General features: G+C 40.8%; 1 protein-coding gene across 5 annotated transcripts in view; it reads right to left on the reverse strand.

Moving 5' to 3' along the window:
* Window positions 1–330: 330 nt before the first annotated feature.
* Window positions 331–20,921, reverse strand: part of LYPD6 (LY6/PLAUR domain containing 6) — a 124,435-nt gene continuing 103,844 nt past the window's right edge. For 4 of the 5 annotated variants that reach the window (XM_058715327.1, XM_058715326.1, XM_058715325.1 and 1 more), the window contains 3 exons: window positions 20,732–20,830; window positions 5,262–5,392; window positions 331–3,320 (listed from right to left, as the gene is read on the reverse strand). In XM_058715327.1, the coding sequence (XP_058571310.1) occupies window positions 3,153–3,320; window positions 5,262–5,392; window positions 20,732–20,830 (398 nt within the window). In that variant the 3' untranslated portion in view covers window positions 331–3,152. Of the gene's footprint in view, window positions 3,321–5,236; window positions 5,393–20,731; window positions 20,831–20,921 lie in introns of all 5 variants that reach the window. The other variant, XM_058715330.1, reaches the window with a different exon arrangement.

The following is a 20,921-nucleotide window of genomic DNA, read 5'->3' on the forward strand; positions in this document are numbered from 1 at the left end:
ATACACACACACACACACACACACACACACACACACCTTTTATTTTTCCTGATTTAACAAAGAAAACGCTCTAGGGAAACTGTAGACCTGATTAAAAAGTCTGGTAATCTTTCCCTCTTTGATTTTCTGCAGCACTTACTGTCTACATGAATCATTTGGCATGAGTGAATTGTCTTGTATCTTTTCATGCGTGTATGTCTTGTCTGTACAACGAGAAAATGTGCTCTTGGAAGGAAGTTCCCTGTGATCCTAAGCCCTACGCCTTATACATAACCTGAATGCCTTAATCATTGATTGACATGTACATTTACAGGGAGGAGCCTGATGAGATACACTTAAAACCTTTATTCATTGATTTACAAAATGTACAATATTTACAAAATTTAGGCATTAATCTCTATTGACATGAATGCTATGGGGAGTCTGAAAATAAATAAGTGGCACATAGGTTAATGTACACATCATGGCTGTTTGCACTTCAAGCCGTCACCAATGGTGGGATTTGAGGGAAAGTTTAATGTGGTATAAAAGTCAGATGGATGACCAGTCCTGGGCCTTCCACATGAATGGCCCTTCCTTGGCTTCTTGAGGCTGGGGAAGGTGAGCCAACCACTTTCTTTCAAGAGAATGAAACGTCAGCCATTCTGACAGGCACTCAAGGTGCATGCAGTCAAATCTGTGTAGAGTTTGCAGTGATCCCCCGGGTGGCAGATGAGTTCACATCACTGTGGACTTGGCCCCTGCACACCAGACAGGGAAGCTCTGGAGTGGTCGCTTTATGATTTAAGAACCAGCATTTGGATTCTGTCTCTCACTCAAATTGCATGCAGTACTTGGCAGGTATCAGTGGAGAGTGGCCATGCACAAAAAACGGTACTTGTAGATATGTACAATATCAAGTTTTCACTGTCTTAAAGCATTTCTAGCAATTATAGCAATTGACCTGTTACCTCTTTTAGCAAGAGGAATGAACTAGGAAGCTGTACCTCCACCCCTTAAAGAAAAAACACCATCTAGGGGACCCACACAAATGGCATCCTGCAGAGGCAGGACTAGACAAACACCACATGATCAGAGGGTCAAATTCCCATGGTCAGGTCTGGAAGTTTTCCTAGGGGTGGTAATTCCATTGTCCCTGCACTCTTCAATCCCACCTCAACCTATATAACTTAAATAGGGAGGAAAAGGCTTCATGTTATTGAGCTTCTTAGAGCCTTAGTACCTTCATCTGTAAAGTGAAAATACTAGTAATATTCCTTTCAGGGTGCTTGCAGGTTTTACAGGACTTAATACATACATACATATATAAAGTGCTTAGCATAGTGCCTGCCACATAAGAGGTGCTTAGTAAATATCTTGCTTTCTCTCCCTCTACTTCTCTCACCCCAGTTATAAGCAAAGTATTGATAAGCCTACCAAACTCTGATTTAAGGCCATTTGATGCAATTTAGATTATTTTGTATCAGAGTTACCACTCTCAGTTCATATTTAGTAATCCCTGAGGGGGCCTCATTTTATGAGCCACAGACATTTTCCAGTGCAGGGCAGATGGACCCTGACAATGCTCTCCTCTTTATCAGCAATGGCTCCACCAAATTTCATGAAAATATGCCCCATAACCCTGCAGAGAAACTCATACCAGTGATCATCACCACCTGAACATTTCTGGGACAACACCACTGAGGAAACAATGAGTGAAACCCTAGAGGCCAACACATTTACTCTTGCTCAAACATAAGTTAATATTTTTCAACACTGGTGCAAGTATTATAGATAACCTTCAACAAACATATATTACAGGCTCTACCACTGTTGAAAAATAAGTATTCTAATTCAGTCATTTTGCTTAGAATAAAGAATATTTTACAATATATTTTAGTTTCTAGTTACCCCATACAAAAATAAATATTGTATAAATGATTTACAAGGAAGAAGAAAAAGTTGTAACTCAGGCCAAAAAATACAGGAAGGATGGCAAAAATTTTACCATCTACTTCAAAAGCAATCACCTAAAAGAAAAACTCCCCCTGGGTCTCCTTACTAGTCTCACCATCACCCAACTGGCTTACCTCCTTCTCATTCTAGGATATTATGTCTTCCTTCCCTATCAGTCTTGAGATAATGTAGTGTAGAACCTTCTCCCTAAAGTCACTGAGGATTTGAAAGAGGAAGAACCCCGAGGGCTCTCTGGCAGTATGAAGTGCAGAAGGACAATCTGACTAAGCTACTGATTGGGCCCTCATGGTGAACTCGGGTCAACCTGCACATGTCTCTTTCCTTTCATTCTGATATCCTCTCTCTACTTAGATTATCTATGCCTGAATAGACCCCATGACTGGAGAAAACTCCATCCTGCTTTGGGACTCTTTGGATACCCTTTGGCCCAGGTAGAACCCAGGATCTCATGGAGCACAATGAGGTGCCAAATCAAGGTCAATCTCACCAATTTTAATGCAAGGCTATGCAAGGTACTTTATGGATAATAGTTCCATTAAGTTGGGAAAAATCTTTCTCCAGCTAGCCCTCCCCCTATACAACAAATTTATGATTGCCTTTTATTTCCCACAGAGAGCAGAGGGAATAGGATCCCCACCACTGGGAGAAAAATGTTGGGAAAATTAAATTGGACAAATGCATACTACTTTTTTAGGGACTCAGTCAGAATCTCCAAGGAAACAGTCTGTTCCTTTTGGAATCAAAGTTTGAAAATTCTAAAGCTATAAATAAAGTCATATCCAAACCAGTGGTCTTTACCTTTTTCCTGAAGCACACACATCTATGCATGTACACATAACGTATCATCTAACATCTCAAGGGTCCCAGGACCTCTTGTGGCTCATGCATGTATTCCAAATAAAGAGACTCAGACATCAATAAATGCAGAACTATTTCCTGGAGTGAAAAGAAAGGTTCGTGGTATACGACTCAGGGTCTATTTTGGGGGCAGGCTGGCTTTGATGAGGTCTTGGACTCGAAATGACTACACTGACACAACGCTTGTTCCTCATGGTAAATGGCGATGCTTGGCTGTGAAGACATCTGTGAGTGTTGTGGTTTCCCATGTGTAACTATTGTCAAGCCAACGACTCATGCATGACTATGGACCATGGAGATCCCCATGGATTGCTACTATACATGGCGTCTTTGAGCTGCTATAATGTGAGTCCCAACCACACCCACAAGCAGGACACGATCACTGACATGCAGTGTGGGTGCCCATTTGTCTGATTTATGGGTGATGTTGTGGCAAATGTGGCATCGGTTTCATTTCGGGGGAGTGGCAAGTTACAGATATTTCCTTCACAACAGGAAGTGCAGACCTGAAAGAAAGGAAGAGAAACAGAAGGGTGATGAGAAGCTGGCAGATCTTGGAAGGAGGCAGGGAATTTGGAAGGAACTGTCTCCCTCGCAGTAAGACTGAAATGAAAGTGACCCGTTCTACAAAAGAGGCACCAACCCTGCATTTAAGGAAGTGGGATGAGATTTCATCTGGGAGCAATGTGGCCCAAAAAAACGAAAAACAAACCCTGGATTCAGCTTCCAGGAACATGAGTTCTGCTTCTGACATCCCATCACATGCTTATTACATGGTTTTATAACCTCCCTAGGTCTCAGCTTTTCCATCTGGGTAATGGGGATTCTAATACCCTCCTATCTCAAAGAAACCCTTTCTGACTACTTGGGGAAGCTGTTCAGAGGGTAAACTTTCACTTGCCAAATTTTCACAGTGTACATGAAGTGGAAACAACCCAACTTAAACTGAACTATTTGCTTTCATTAGAACTGTCCACATAATTATCACCATTCTTGTGGGTGAGTTAAAGTTTGAAGGGTTTGCATTAATGCAATTACTCCTGCTTTATCCAACTTTATTCATGGACCATAAGAAAGAAAGAAATCTAAAGGATTGTTGACAGAAATTACTTGGGGCCATGGCTACACAAAGTGCAGATTAGCAGCTTCCACATCACCTGGAGCCCATTAGAAATGCAGAATCTCAAACCTCGCCCCAAATTTAGTGAATCAGAATCTGCATTTTAACAAGATCCTCGAGTGGCCCATATGCACCATAATATTTGAAAAACTGTCTGATGGCAAATATCCTATTCAGTCATTACCCTGCAGGGATTTGAGTCTTGTCACAGTTGACATGGGCTAGGGAGACATTATAATGTTGAGGAGAGAAACTGAAGGTCAGAAGTGAGTTTGAATTCTGTCAGACAGAATTACCAGCTGTGTGACCTTTGCACATGATGTTACTTCTCTGATCTTTAACTTGATCCATGGTAAAGCAGCACAATAAGGCCTGAGAGCCTAGCTTTCTGGGAGTGGGGTGAGAGGTAGGTAAAACCCTTGAACATAGCTTTTATATTTCAAACCAGGATCAAGTTGGTATACTATATTTTAAAATTTAATTCTTACTGTATTTCACAAGTTGCTTGAAAATTAGGTGTCTTCTTGAAGCCCCTACTAAACGTGCCGCTCCAGGGTACTGAGAGTAGAAGTTGCTTCTGACACCAGGAAGGCAGCCTGATGGGGAGAAGTGAGCCAACTCCAAATAAAGGCCAAGGCCTGCCTGATATACAAGATTATATGTGGAGCCAGCTCTGAACCATCAGCAGGAGAGTCGGGGGCATTCTCCACTCCAACCACAAGTCAGGCTGCATTTCTCTGGTTCTTTGTGTTCTCTTTCAGGGCTGCACTTGAAGTTCACTTTATACTGAGTGCTTCCATATAGGCACCAGATAGAGTTTAAGAGGGAGCCAACCCACAAGGAGATGGTTCTCTGATCACCTAATCAAATTATTCAGGAGCCAATGGATACCTTCCCCAAATCAGCATTCCAATAAAGACATGAGCCTCACTTCACAGATAACTATTGATGCTCAACTGCCGTGGCCATCCTCAGCTGAATGAATTGTTGCTACATGTGCAATGCTTTATCGTGAGGATGTAACTGATCCCTCATTCCTCTTCCTTCCAGTGGCTTTACCACTTTCTTCTGAGGAAAGGAAGGGATTACAACTTTCAATATCCTCTTGGTGTTGTGTTTACATAATTAAACCGGTTTTCCTATGCTCTGCTGTAAATTTTTATTCTTTTAGAGCAAACAGGAAAGGAGAATCTTCTCATAATGGTATAAAAGTACTCAAAAGCCAGGTTACACCAGGGAGTGGGAACTGGCTCATGAGCACGGGCGTGCATCTGTGGTGGAGGAAGACTAACTATGCTGTACCGGTCACTTGCTTTGTTGCCCAGACCTTGTGGCCTTCATGCTCAGAATCTCTGCAGCCAGTGGACAAGCACTCTTCCAGTGGAACACAGCGTTTGGTGACAGAGATGCTGTTTCCTGTGACTTCCATTGTATGCTGAGTGTAGCAGTATCTGGTCTCTGTCAACAGAGAAAAAATATGTTTCAATTGAGATGGGAAATGTTAACCTGACCTGCCTGGAAGCGAAACAACAGAAGGGTCAACATTACAAGTCCTGAAGAGATTTAACAGCACATGAGATGTACACTGTGTTGAGTTTACGTCCAATCCCAAAGACGTCCTTGGAGAGATGCGCTTTGCCATGGTAGGAAGAGAGCCTTCTGAAGAATATTGGTCTCTTGGCCCGTCGTCATCCCCATAAAGCAAGATATAGTGGTATGACTCTTTGCCTTTCAACAACTTTTGCCACTGTATTGATTTTTATTTTTAGGAAAGGAGAGGTCTGGAGGGACGATTAGGATATGAGAATCAGAAATTTTGGGGAACATAAAGGGGTGAAAAAGTTCAAAGAACACAGGGTTTAAAAACAAAAAGTTAGGCAGGTAACAATGGTCTTCAAAGAGTTAAAAGACTATAGCAGAGGCACATGTGTGTGTGTGTGTTTTGGAAACAGCTATTCCCAAGTAAGGGCTGAATAATTAAAAACCAATTCATTTTATCTTCAGAAAATGACTTTATCCAAAAGAAAGAACTTCTTGACAATGAGCATAGCTAGATCTTGGAATTTATTACAGAAGAAAACTAACTCAATAATGAAGGTGTTCCGAAATGGAAGGGCATCATTTCTCCCTAGTATGATTTCAGTGTCTTCTAAAATGGCAGATGAAGACCGACCATGATGTAAGTTTCTAGACATCCCTCCAGGTCTTAGGAATCCAAAAACTTAAGATTTCTTCCAAACTACCATGGAGAATTTTTCTCTTTCAAATTTAAAGACTAAAGAAAAATGGCTTTGTCAAAGTAATTCTTTAAGGCCTCTAGGCAGTGTTCAGCTTTCTAAGCCTGGGATTTAGGAGAATGTTCCTGCTCCACTTTCAGAATGAAAAAGAGAATGAATAATTCTTAAGAAATGTCACTGAGCTGTTTTTCATCCATATCTTGGATTCCACTTTGCATGCTTTATACATTTTGGATATTTAGTGGCTAATATGGAATTATGACCTTCTATGATATTATTTATTAGGCAATAAAAATTCCCCCCACCAGATTCTGTCACAATTTTGGCAGCTTTTAACCAAAGTACTAATGTCCAAAGAAGAAAGCTTGAGAATTTTAGGCCCTGAGAATGAGCTAATACAGACCACACTGACACATCTTGAGAGTCATAAAAATCCAGGGGTTTTAATAATCTTCCTAACACCCCCCCTCCCCACCTGACAGGAACCCGAGTGACCTCTGATTGAGTCTCACTATGGACAGAGATTTTCTTAATGGTTACACTACTGGTGGGCGTACTTGGGCTGAGTCTGGTCAATGCCCTCCCCAAAATGCTGTTCCCACACTGTACCCTGACCAGAATTTTATTGGTGGGAATCAGGTCAAGGCAGTCCTAGCTAGCTCAGGGTCCTGGAGAGCTCTTTGGGAGTTGAGTAAGTACAGCCACCCTATGAACTCACAGGAAAAGTTGACAATTTTGCACCTGGAAATGATTCTCCCAAAGCCCTAAAATATTTTAGAATTGGAGTGATTGTTTTTCTGATGGAAAGCAGGTGTCAGCTCTCCTCTGATTTTTAAAAAAAGATTTTAAGCCTGTGACAGGTTTTAACAAATGGAGGCCAGTGGCCTGAGGGATTTACCACATTTCCCAAAGAAGACTGGTTTACTTCTTTGATATCAGACTTGGACACTTATGGCCATGACAGGTACCCCTTTCCCACTGCATCCCACCTTGAGATGCTCAAAAAAGCAATAAAGACAGGAATGTTCTTATCTCCTGTCTCATCTTCATACAGAACCAGGAGCAGATGCCAGAGGTTTAACTGCTCCAAATGTAAATTGGAGCAGATAAGATCATACATTTATGGAATAAGTAAATCATTATATGGTTTCAGCTTTGGAAATTGGGTTTATCCCCCAAGTATTAAATTCTCTTATCTTCAGTAAGCTTTGAGTAACAATTGGTGAACTTGATATAACTACTTTTTGTTCTTACTTTTATGCCCATAACAAACTCTCTTTTAATTTATTAATTGCAAATTTATTCCACTGCACAGGTAACAACTAATGAGGAAGATATGCCAAAGTCCAGTACTTAATAAGCTCATTCTTAAAATCCTGGGGGGGGGGGGGAGGCGGAAGGAACAAAAATGATCAGTGATGAGGCTGGATAAAAAATTGTCTTGCACTCACTAAATCTGACCCTCAAAACAAAGATATTTTGAGAACATCCCATTATTTCCAGCAGCAGCAACCTCAGATCCGAAGTGTCAGTCTCTTAGAAGTATCCATCCCACTTCTTATCTTACAAAACCCCTGGGTGAGTTATGAAATGTTAATGTAAAACAAGGTTCTGTAGTTAAATAAGTTTTGAAAATATTCAAATAAAGTTGAACAGGTTTCTTTAGAGCACAACTTAGGAGAGCCTTGAATGTGTATTGTGATCTCCAAGGCAAGCAGGCAGCATTTCCCAAGCAGAACGAGGTGGACCACATGTGGCTTATCACTGGGCTGTAGAATTGATAAAAAAAGGAGTTTCAGCTACTGAGCACTGCTCTCCATGCATCCCGAATAATCCTTGGGTTAGTAATGAGGTTATATGAGACTCAAGCCTGCTGATAACTTCACACTAAAAGGATTTCAAAGGCTTTTATCTAAAAGATAAAAGATGGATTTGAATTTCTACCAGGTTAGTTTCGGCCTCTAAAATCTCATATTCTGCAACAGCATGGTATTCCCAGAGGTTGTGAAACAAAAGCATTTTTCTGGAAGACTCACAGGCATGCAATTGAAAGCAGAACTCATTAAGAGAGCTTAATCAACTATTGGAAAACACGAAATTTATAATTTTCATGAAATACACATACACACACAAATTCCTTAACCTAGTTCTGAAATCAAAACAACGTTCAAAGCTAAAATGTAAATTTCCATTTACCCACAAATATTCAGTTTCCAATAATAGAAACTGAGTTTCAACAACATATATATTAAATGATTTGAATTAAAAATGACCAATTCTCTGGTAAAAGGCTTTCCCGCCACTCAGTTATTCCTGTGGCTCTACTAGTTTTGGTCTCTTTGCAAACATATATAACGATTAAAGTGATGCCAGAGAACAATTCACCATGTGCAAGAAAATTAGTGGCAGGAAAATAACTGTAATCATAATATTACAAATTATGCTGAAAAACTGAAAGTCCAGTGGCATCTGGTGGCATACTTCCAGCCTGGTTCCTTACCGCGCCCTCAGTCCTTCACATCCAGCTATTTCCAGGTCCTCCTTTGCAATGACTTTGCCTAAGTGTCCTACTGGATCCCCTTCTCCCATGTCTGACCCCAAAGGATTTCATTGCAACTCTTGGGCTCCACTATGTATAATGTCCTCCGCGTGATTCCCCTGGGCTTCAGAGTTTTGTCTTCTAGATTTTTTTCTGAATCTCTGGTCTCTTCTCTTCCAACCCTTTCTCTAACCTGAATGTCGATATTCTCCCATGATCTGTTCTTGAGCCTATTCTCTTCTCACTGAAGTGACCTCATCCAACCTCCAACGTTGTCTTCAGTCTGATTCTCTCTCCCAAACTATAGAACCAATCTCTTGCTATCTCCTGGACATTGCAAGCAGCACCTCAGACCTCACATATCTCAAATAACTCATATTCCTCCCTCCCCATTTGTTTATGTTTCCAGTGTTTTTATCTCAGGAAGGGACATCCTGAGTCCTGAGATGTGGCACCTCCATCTCGGACTAGGAAATTCAGAATTAGCTCAGACTTCTCTTCCCAAGCCAGGTGTCTTTAAGTTCCCTGAAATGTGTTCATTACCCTAATCTTTCTGTTCTGTTTTCCATCTTCCCAGTGCAGGACCTCATCATTTCCTGTCTTCTTTGTCTCTGACCTCTCCTTTCTAATGCAGGTGTCAGACAGTCATCCGATGTATTGCTGAAACCAAGGTCAGATCACGCTACTCACTGTCTATGAGAGCCTGAGTGAACCCTAGCTGTCAAGCGGCCCTGGCTCAATACTGCTAGGTTTATTTGGCCTACTGGAGTGGTCAGTAGGTGGTCTGTTACTCTCTCTCTTCTCCTGAAGCTGTGTGCCAGTAATATAGTAGGAGGGGCGCCTGGGGGGCTCATTCAGTTGAGCGTCAGACTTTGGCTCAGGTCATGATCTCACGTTCCATCTGTGAGTTTGATTCCAGCATTGGGCTCTCTGCTGTCAGCACAGAGCCCACTTCAGATCCTCTGTCTCCCTCTCTCCCTATCCCTCCCCTGTTCGCAAGCACTCAATCTCTCTCTCTCTCTCTCTCTCTTAAAAAAAAAAAAAAAAAAAAAAAGAGGATATAGGAGTAGCTTTGCTTCCTTGCTAGAAGTATTGATTACATTTATAACTCAGAGCTTGGCATTTGAAACTCAGCACTTATTCTTATTCAACATTACACTTAATCTAGGCCCCAGACTATCTCCTCATTGCCTACTGGATACCTTGAGACACCATGTTATATCCTTTGACCATTCTTCACAACAAAAAAAATTTCCCCCATCTTCTGCTCCTGGAAACCTTTTCTTCAAGGTCCAATATAAATGTGATGAATTCTGTGAACCCTTCCTTGATTTTCCTCCCAACCGGGTTCACAGGCCTTCTTAGCTTCCTCATTTGTTATATCTGGCTTTCCTTCTAGATCAGTGTTTCTCAACATTAGCACAACTGATGTATCTTTTTGTTTTTTACTGGTTGATTTTTTAAATTTATTTTGAGATAGTTACAGATTCACATGAGTTTGTAAGAAATAATACGGAAGGATCTCATGTACCCTTCACCCAGTTTTCCCCAAATGGCAACACATTGCAAAAGTATAGTATCACAATCAGGATATTGATATGGATGCAGTCAAGATACAGAACATTTCTACCTCCACAGGGACCACTCATGTCCACTTTTTATTCTCACATCCTTGTCCCTCCTCTTCCCACCCCTCCTTAATCCTTGGCAACCACTAATCTGTGCTCCATTTCTATAAATTTGTCATCTTAGGGATGTTATATAAATGGACTCATAAAGTACTCAAACTTTGGGGATTAGGCATTTTCACTCAGCCTTATTCACTTGAGAGTTATCAGGATTATTGTATCAACGGTTTGTTAATTTTTTTTTTTTTTTAATTTTTTTTTAATGTTTTTTTATTTATTTTTGGGACAGACAGAGACAGAGCATGAACGGGGGAGGGGCAGAGAGAGAGGGAGACACAGAATCGGAAACAGGCTCCAGGCTCCGAGCCATCAGCCCAGAGCCTGACGCGGGGCTCGAACTCACGGACCGCGAGATCGTGACCTGGCTGAAGTCGGACGCTTAACCGACTGCGCCACCCAGGCGCCCCCGGTTTGTTAATTTTTAATCCTGAGTAGTATTCCATGCTGTGGATGTACCAAGGTTGGTTTAACCATTCACCCATTGAAAGGGTATCTAGGTTACGGATATTATTAATGAAACTGTTATCAACACTTGTATAAATGCTTTAATGTGAACATAGGTTCTCATTTCTCTGGGGTAAATGCTCAGAAGTGGCATTACTAGGTTATACGGTAGGTCTCTGTTTAATTGTTTAAGAAACTGCCATAATGTTTTCGAGAGTGGCTGTACTATTTTATACTCCCACCCACAATACATATATGATCTAGTTTCTCCTAATTCTTACTGGCATTTGATAGTGTTGCTATTTTTTTTATTTTAGACATTCTGATAGATATATAGTGTTATCTCATGTTTTTAATTTGGATTTTCTGAATGGCTAAATGATGTTGAACATGTGTTTATTTGCCATCTGTTTATTTTCCTTGGTGAAATATCTGTTCATGGTTTTTTTCCTTTTCTTGCTTATTTTGTTTCCTTTTTTACTGTTGTGTTTTCAGAATTCTTTATACATTTTAGATACTAGTCCTTTGTCAGATATTTGATTAGCAAATATTTTACGTCAGTTTGTTATTGGTATTTTCCTCCTATTAACAGAGTCTTATGTAGAGCAAGAGTTTTTAATTTTGATGAAATCCAATTTACCAAGTTTTCCTTTTATGGATCATGCTTTTTATATCAAGTCTAAGAACTTTTTGCCTAGCCTTAGATCTCGAAGAGTTCCTCCTGTGCTTTTTCCCTAAAGGTCATATAGTTTTATATTTGACATTTAAGTCTATGATTAATTTTGAGTTAACTTTTGAAAGAAGTGTAATACTTGGGTTGAGGTTCATTTTTTGCCCCTGGATGTCCAAATGCTCCTGCAAGCGTGTTTGTTGCAAAGGCTCTTTCCTCTAGTGAACTGAATTTTGTATCCTTGTCAAAAAGTTGGGCACAAAAATGAACAAATCAGGAGACTATAGATGCTGGAGAGGATGTGGAGAAACGGGAACCCTCTTGCACTGTTAGTGGGAATGCAAATTGGTGCAGCCGCTCTGGAAAGCAGTGTGGAGGTTCCTCAGAAAATTAAAAATAGACCTACCCTATGACCCAGCAATAGCACTGCTAGGAATTGACCCAAGGGATACAGGAGTACTGATGCATAGGGGCACTTGTACCCCAATGTTTATAGCAGCACTCTCAACAATAGCCAAATTATGGAAAGAGCCTAAATGTCCATCAACTGATGAATGGATAAAGAAATTGTGGTTTATATACACAATGGAGTACTACGTGGCAATGAGAAAGAATGAAATATGGCCCTTTGTAGCAACATGGATGGAACTGGAGAGTGTGATGCTAAGTGAAATAAGCCATACAGAGAAAGACAGATACCATATGGTTTCACTCTTATGTGGATCCTGAGAAACGTAACAGAAACCCATGGGGGAGGGGAAGGAAAAAAAAAAAAAAGAGGTTAAAGTGGGAGAGAGCCAAAGCATAAGAGACTGTTAAAAACTGAGAACAAACTGAGGGTTGATGGGGGGTGGGAGGGAGGGGAGGGTGGGTGATAGGTATTGAGGAGGGCACCTGTTGGGATGAGCACTGGGTGTTGTATGGAAACCATTTTGACAATAAATTTCATATATTGGAAAAAAAAAGTTGGGCATATTTTGAGAGTCTCTTTCTGAAATCTCTATTCTGTTCCATTGATCTATGTCTCTATCCTTCTGAAAATACCACAGTCCTGATTACTGTAGCCATATGATGATTCTGGAAAGAGGATTGATTGGTTCCTCCCACTTAAATTCCATTTTCAGAACTGTTTCAGCTATTCTTGTTTCTTACTTTTCCATATAAATTGTATAATAATCTTGTCCAGAACTACAAACAATTTTTCTAGAATTTGATAGGAATTGTGTAAAATCTGCACATAAATTTGGACAGATTTGACATCTTTACCATGTAGAGTCTTTCAATTCATGAACGTGGCCTCTCCATTTACTTAAATTTCCTTGGAATTCTTTCATTAGCATTTATAGTTTCAGCATACAAGTCCTATATGTGTTTTGTTACATTTACCTTGAAGCATTTAATATTTTTTGAACCATTATAAGTGGTATTATATTTTTAAATTCAATGATCATGTGTTAATCGATAGTATATATGAGTACAATTGAATTTTGTGTCTTAATCTTAGTATTTTGTGACCTTGCTGAACTTAATAGTGCTAAGGGTTTTGTGTAGAAGTGTTGAGATTTTCTACTTAGAAAATCATGTCATCTGTGACATGGGACAGTTTTATTTCTTCCTTTCCAATCTGTATGCCTTTCATTTCCTTTTCTTGCCTTATTGCACTGGGTAGAATTTTCAATAGGACATTGGATAAAAATGATGAAAGTGATATCCTTGCCTAGTTTTTTATCTTAACAGGGAAGTATTTTGTCTTTCACTATTAAGTATGTTTGCTACGGGTTTTTTAAAATAAATATTCTTTATCAAATTGAGGAAGTTTCTCTCATACTGTTTTTCTGAAAGTTGTTGATCATGAATGGTATTGAATTTTGCCAAATGCTTTTTCTGCTTCAGTTGATACTGACATATGATTTTTCATCTTCAGCCTGTTAATATCGTGGATTACACTGGGTGATTTTCAAATATTGAAGCAGACCTACATTCCTGAAATGAGCTCTATTTGGTCAGGCTTATTTTTATATATTGCTAAATTTTATTTGTTGATATTATATTAAGGGTGTTTGTGATTATATTCATAAGGAATATTAGATTTCAGGGGGTTTTGCGTGGCTTTTCTTTGTTTTTGTTTTGTTGTTTTTTGGTACTATCTTAGTCTGGTTTTAGATTCAGGGTAATTCTAGATTGTATATAAACTGCATAACAAAGTACCTTAGACTAGGTGACCTACACAGAAGAAATCTATTTTTTCACAGTTCTGGAGGCTGAAAGTCCAAGTTAAGGTGTCAATAAGGTTTATTTCTTCTGAGGCTTCTTTCCTTGGCTCACAGATGGGCCACTTCTCCCTGTATCTTTTCATGGTCTTTCCTCTGTGCGAGTCTGTGTCCTAATCTCCTCTTCATCACTGAACCTGAATCACTACTTTAAGGACCCTATCTTTAACTACAATCATATTCAGGAATACTGGGGATTAGGTTTCACATGTGAACTTTGAGGTCGCGGGGGGGGGGGGGGGGGGACACTACTGAGCCTATAAGAGGATCCTTGGTGGTAGAGACAGTAGCTGAAAGCAGTCATGTAAGAAGCCTCTGGGCTACTGAAAATAATCCATTTCTTAATCAGGGTGCTGCTTCCATGATGATATCTTGGTTTTTGTTTTGGTCTTGTTTTTCAAAAAAAAAAAAAATGTTCCATACCTGCTAAGGACAGGTCACATATTAACTTGAGGAATCTCTCTTTTAAAGCAAATCTTTGAAATTCTTAAAGCTATGTGCTTGTAACCAGGCAAAGACCAAAAAGGTGGTTGGGGAGGTATACAAAAGCAGTGAGGGTAAACAGGATCTTATAGAGGACAGTAGTTAAAATAAAAGTGATAAGACAAAAACATCAAATAGATGCTTCCTATCTGAGGCAATTATGTTAATAGAAAATACTTGGGCAAAAACACTGAATTGCAGTAGGTTAGATGATTTCAGGGTGTCAAAAGGAAGCCATCTTGTTTAGGCTGATATAACTTTGGGGTTAAAAATTACTGGAAAAGTTCTTTTTTTTAAAGTTCTTTTAAATGTTTATTTATTTTTGAGAGAGAGAAAGAGAGGGAGAAAGAAAATGAGTGGGCGAGGGGCAGAGAGAAAGGAAAACACAGAATCCAAAGCAGGCTCCAGGCTCTGAGCTGTCAGCACAGAGCCTGACACGGGGCTCAAACTTATGAACCATGAGATCATGACCTGTGCCAAAGTCAGAGGCCTAACTGACTGAGCCACCCCGGCACCCCTGGAAAAGTTCTAATAAAAGAGTAAAGAGTAAATCTGGGCATCACAATGCCAGCTGAAATGAACTAGCTTGTATCTTCTTACTGAGAAACAACAGAATAAAATAGCCAGATAAAATTAAAGCAACAAAAATCTCTGTGAAAGCATAGGTGAGCTACCAAGGCAGACAGGATTTGAAGAGCAAGGTATCAGCGAGACGAACAGCACACTGAGTTGAGCATGACATTCTATTCTTGTTCTCCCCTCAAGGCACCTGCTGACTCAAAAGTTGCACACATGAAGGCTGAGAAGCCAAGCAGAAAGCCCTGCTAAGGGCAAAGAAGCTGAGCAGAGCCTCTGTCACTCTCAAGGGAATTGGGAGGCACAAACAGGAATTCAGAGCCAGCAGGCAGCTGGGAGAGATGGGATAGATATATGGAGAAGTGAGGCTGGCCGTCTCGGTACAGAATTCTCGGGTAACAGTTCTTTACTTGCAGCGCTTTAAAAATGTCATTCCATTAACTTCCAGCTTCCATGGTCTCTGTTAACACTAAGTGTTGGCAAGCCTGTGCAGCAACTGGCACTCTCAGGCACTGCTGCAGATAGTATAAACTGGTACAGTCATTCTGGAAAACCACTAGGCAGTATCCGGTAAGGCCAAAGCACGCCTGCTGCATGCCCAGCAACCCCAGTGGGATAGACCTAGCGGAAATGCACACATACGTGTACCGAAATACATGGACAAGTGCGCCCACAACGCTCAAAACCTTGAAACAATCCAAACGTCCATTGAGAGTGGAAGGATGAATTTTAGCATATTCGTATAACGATCTACTATACATCTGAGAGAATAACTATGCGGCTCACAAAAACATAGATGAATTTCACATAGAAAATGAGAAAAAGAAAGGGATACATTCTGTGATTCCCTGGATACATAGCTCAGTGATAGTAGTCACAACTGTGTTACCTCTGAGAGGTAGGGTGTAATGAGTGGGGGACCCTAGTGGCCTTCTGAGGTTCTGTAGCTTAACATGGGTGACAGACACACAGCCTGTGCAGTTTGTGAAAATTCAATGAGCTCAGCACCTATGACTATTCACTTTCTGGTATGTATGTTAAACTTTAAGTTAAAAATTTTTACTTAAAAGAAAAAGGAGGAAGTCTAAGGCTTCCATTTAGCAATATGACAAAATAGATCACCTGAACACCATTTCATTACATAGCAGCCAAGAGTATTGGATAATATATAGCCGATACTTTCTATAGATATACAAATGAACTCTCCTGAAAGTGAAGGAAATTCCAAAAGCCAGCACTAGGCTCTGAGTTCTCTACCCAGGATGGAGGCGGAGCTGGGAGATGTTAACAGATAAACTATAAGAAGATGCAAGGCCTGGGGTCCTCATGGGGTTTAGAGCTAGAGTACAGACCCCTATCGAATGGTAGAAACCCTGAAGGACTATATCCTAAGATTGCCTAAAAGAGAAAAAAAATCCACCCTCGGGTAAAGTAAAACACAAGAACTGTCTCAGCCTGGGCTCAATCTGAAAGAAGTCAACAATAAAGAAGTCTTTCCTGGAAACATGTAACCATGGAGCTTGTCTTCAGTTATGCTGGGGACCACATTTATGTATTTCCTACTTACACTAGATAACAGACAGACATATGAAGAGTCTTCCAGGGTCATGTCCAGCTTTTCCTTGACTTCTACAGAAAAGCTGTGAGCAGCACAGAAGCCAGAACCCAAAGGATATGTGTCCCTCTATCTCGAGATTTCTCTCGGTCTGATGTTGCATCAGTAGTAATTTCAAGGGAAGATTTTGCCTCAAAGGGAGGCATCTGTACTTCATAATCAAGAAGAAACATAAAAGCCTTGGCTGCTTAGGCATCCTCTACAGAATGAGCTTTTTTGAAAATTATAATGTTTTTGACTTGACATTTAATTCCAGAGACTCTTAATAAACACTGAGATAGCCCCATTCTCAAGGAGCTTTTAATCTTGCACATAGGCAAAATCTGTGAACTCAGGGCATGCTGTTAACTCTTCTTTGCTTTCACCAGTTCCTTTAACTGGTCCCTCATATAATATAATTTCAAGATCCTTTCTGACTAGAGTTATTGCACAGGAAGTGCTCAGAGACCAAAGCCTAAATAGAAGCCAACCAAGTGAAACGATGAGAGTCAGTTACGGAGGGCTCTTAAATGCTCATGTTCTAAGGCAAGACTATGGTGTCAGGAGTCTGTTAAGTGCTGGAAGCACTAACAAAGTGATGGAGAAGAAAATATTTGCCTAACACACACTTGAAAAGTTAGAGTGACAGGGAACCTGAGTTAGCTAGAGGAAGGTGGTTGATGCCACCATTTTCCTACAGAGTGATTCTAGTTAGGATGAAGCTTTCTGGATGCTTATTTTACCAAATGATGATTCGCAACAAGTCTGTTGACTCTGGAAGCAAGCTTACCTCAGCTGCTAAAATACAACAGTCTCTATTTACATCCATTTGACTGAGTTCAGTTTTAGAAAATTCTTAAGATCCAGGCAATCCCCTGCGCAATTTGGAAAGTGCGCTTATTCCATGGAGACAAGATTAAATACCTACATAAAATTGTGTTGTTGTTGTTGTTGTTGTTTTGCTTTCAACAAGTTATTTTCACATCATGTGATACTTAAAACCTAGCTAAATGTATCATAAAAATAAACAAAAACCCAGGAATATTGCAGAAAGCTAGGATGTTTTTCCATAGCAGCTACTGAGCCCTGCTTACAAAGCCTGTTGGTAGTCCTATAGCTGCTCCAAACTAATAACAAACAGAAAAAAATAAATCTAGGGTCAGTCAGTAGTTTTTAGTAGTTAGATGCAATTCATATTTTAATCTAATAATAATGATGCCATTTTCATCATTAGAAAAATCTGGAGAAAACCCAGAGGAAGAAGAAAATTGACCGTGGCTTCGTTTCTTCTCAGGTTACAGCTTTAGTCCTCATTCCTTACCTGATGTTCAAGGCCTCACAAAAATAAACAAACTCCACCACTTTGCTCCTACTATTCTCCGACACGAATTAGTTGCTGTACCTAGTTCGGGTCTCTCCCTGTCCATGGAGCACACCTGGGAATCCCATCTCCGTACCTTTGAGTCACGTGACTTCTCAGAAGACACGTCTTCTTCAACATCCTACTTCTGCTGCCTACTCGTAGGGCTGTTGCCTCTTCTCAGCCCACAATGCTGCCACTGGCCACCTCAGTCCCCACAGAGTAATTGTCCCCATAAGCTCCCACAGCATTGAACGCCAGGCTGCATTTGGTACTTGCTTTTGTCCTGATATTTTTGACATTTGATACCTTCAGATCTCATCTCCCCTAACTGGGGAGCTCCCTGAACGAAGAAACAAGATTCCTATCTTTCACTGCATGATACCCCCTAAAAGCCTGGCGTGGTGGTTCTGTGTCATGAAGCCTCAGGGCAACACTTTCTTTTTTTTTTTTTTTTCTTTTTTTAATTTATTTTTGGGACAGAGAGAGACAGAGCATGAACGGGGGAGGGGCAGAGAGAGAGGGAGGCACAGAATCGGAAACAGGCTCCAGGCTCCGAGCCATCAGCCCAGAGCCTGACGCGGGGCTCGAACTCACGGACCGCGAGATCGTGACCTGGCTGAAGTCGGATGCTTAACTGACTGCGCCACCCAGGCGCCCCACAGGGCAACACTTTCCATTTATCCTTATAAATGTAAGGACAAAAAGATAAAAGTGGGAGGAAAAAAGGGGAAAGGGGGAAATTGTGTGAACGCTGTGATACTTTCAGATATCTGTACTTTGGAAGAATAGATTTTGACCTTTGAAGAAAGCATCAGAAGGGATCTTCCTCTTTTCCTGAGAGGAATTCAAGCAGAGTGCTACTGGTCACCTGTTTTTCCTTTGTGACAGGGATATACTTGCACACCATCAGACTTGGACTGGGCCTCTATGAAATCTGGCCCAAGGCCTGAGAGCACCAGTTCACGATCCCTCCTTGTCCTCTGCATCCTCTTTGCTAGGCAATACCGAGGAAAGCACTGCCACATTTCCTCTGAATATGTCTGACTTGTGGCAATGGTTTCAAAAGCTAATCTGCCAGCTCTGTCCCTGCTGGAACCATCCCAAAGTTGATTGGCTACCCAAGCAAATCACCCTGTGTTTGTCCAGAGTCGCTGTTTACAGTGGTTCTCAAATTTGCTGCATATTAGAACTACCCAGGGAGAGTTCAAAAATCCTTGTGCTCAGCCATACCCCGTGCTATTTAAATATAAATCCCTGACAACGGACCGGGCATCAGTGTTTTAAAATCCCGTCCCTCCTCCCCCATTTCAATGTACCATCAAGTTTGAGAAGTGGTGGTTAAACCAAATCCATCAGCAACCTACCCAAATGTTCACTCTGCTGGAGAAACGTTAGAAAAACACTGGCTTATTCCAAAATAAGCACAGGACTGCAGAAGGCAATGCAGACAGGACTTATCTTTGATTACCGGGATGGCTGGATATCTAGCTTGTGAATCAGCCAATCTTTAGCATCTCCATGTTTTTCTCTTCCCTGTGGTCTTTTGGGGCCCCATTAACATCTCAACCTAAAAGTAAACAAGAGGAAGCTAGAAATGACAACAGTACCTTTCACTCTTTATTAGTGGGGGGAGGTGCTCCCAGTGGTTCTTGTCCCTGACCATTCATTAGAATCACCTGTGATCCTGAACTACACCAGCGCAGGGCCCTCATCTCAGACATGCAGGTTCAAGTTCCCTAGACTGCTTTTCTTACCATATGGTCTCCACACCAGCAGCATCTGTATCACCTGGGAACTCCTTAGAAATGCAAATTCTCAGACCCCATCACAGACTTACTGAATCAGGAATGGGGCAAGGGGAGAGGCATAAATCTGTGTTTTAATAAGCCATCCAGGGAATGCTCATCATGCTGGAGATTGAGGACCACTGGTCTAGGGAGGGCCAGTGATTTTGAAGAGACCCATAAGTGTTTCTACTGGGCAGCCTAGATGGAAGTTCATGGGCAAAATACTACTGGCTTAGGCAGCTGACACTTGTCTTTTAATTGCACTTTCCATGTTCTCCCAATGTCCAGTCCTCCAGGGAAGACAGGATGCCTTCCACTAGGGTATGAGACTCCTGCATTATGTAAAAATATAATAGATTCAGGGTTGGTGTGTTCAGTCATTTTAACAACTGGATTAAGTCATCAGCGAAGCCCATCTACTCACTCAAACATTTGTCAATAAAATGTTCTGTCCTCACCATCTCTCCATCAAATGAACCAACTCTCCTCCAAAATTAAAATAGCCAATTAACAGTGACTCCATAGCTAAATATAACCATCTTTTTATTCAAAAGGATAAAAGAGATACAAATATGGATGTGAAGCATCTACTTCATTTTGAAATGGGCCTTTGGGTCAAAATGTCATGCTTCAATTGGGCATATATCTCTTCCTTCAAAAAGAACTTAATGGCTTAAATAGCTCAGGGTTGTGTGTGTGTGTGTGTGTGTGTGTGCAATGATGGCATTTAGAATTCTAGCTTTCATGCAGTCTCAGAATAGAAGCCTCTGGCAAAATATGCAATAAATGGGATCTTTATATGAACATCAATTCAAACTTTACATAAAGGAAGTTACTATGTAATGACTAATGCTTCAAAGAGTGGCCAAAAGGCTGGTTGTTCTCCTCTTGTCCTCCCTTTGGCTGGGGAAGAGGGCAGCCAAAGCCAGCACTTACCTCTACTGGCACTCCAATGCTGCTTCATGAGGAAGGGGGCAATCCTATGATTAGCTGATGTCTCTAAGAACCTTTGATGATAAGAGATCTACTAATAGCCTTAGACAAGAGAAGTGGCTGAGATTTCAAGCATGCCTCTCTCTACCTATGCATCAAAGTCAACAAGGCTGTTCACTCATGAGCACCCCAATCTGTATACTGAGAGTTTACCTCGAGGACAGTAGATGTCTGGAGCCCATCGGTTGCACTCATAATTGTCTGCTGCCTTTTCACAGGTGAAACACTTAAATCCACCAGGATATGGCGTGGCTAGAAAAAGGATCAAGAGAAAAAATTAATTTTTTAGACTGAGCACAGAATCCTGAAGGTAGACATTTTCATTTTTTAAAAAGGATTCTAA

This window comes from Neofelis nebulosa, chromosome 2 (assembly GCF_028018385.1).
Source record: "Neofelis nebulosa isolate mNeoNeb1 chromosome 2, mNeoNeb1.pri, whole genome shotgun sequence".
NCBI lineage: Eukaryota > Metazoa > Chordata > Mammalia > Carnivora > Felidae > Neofelis > Neofelis nebulosa.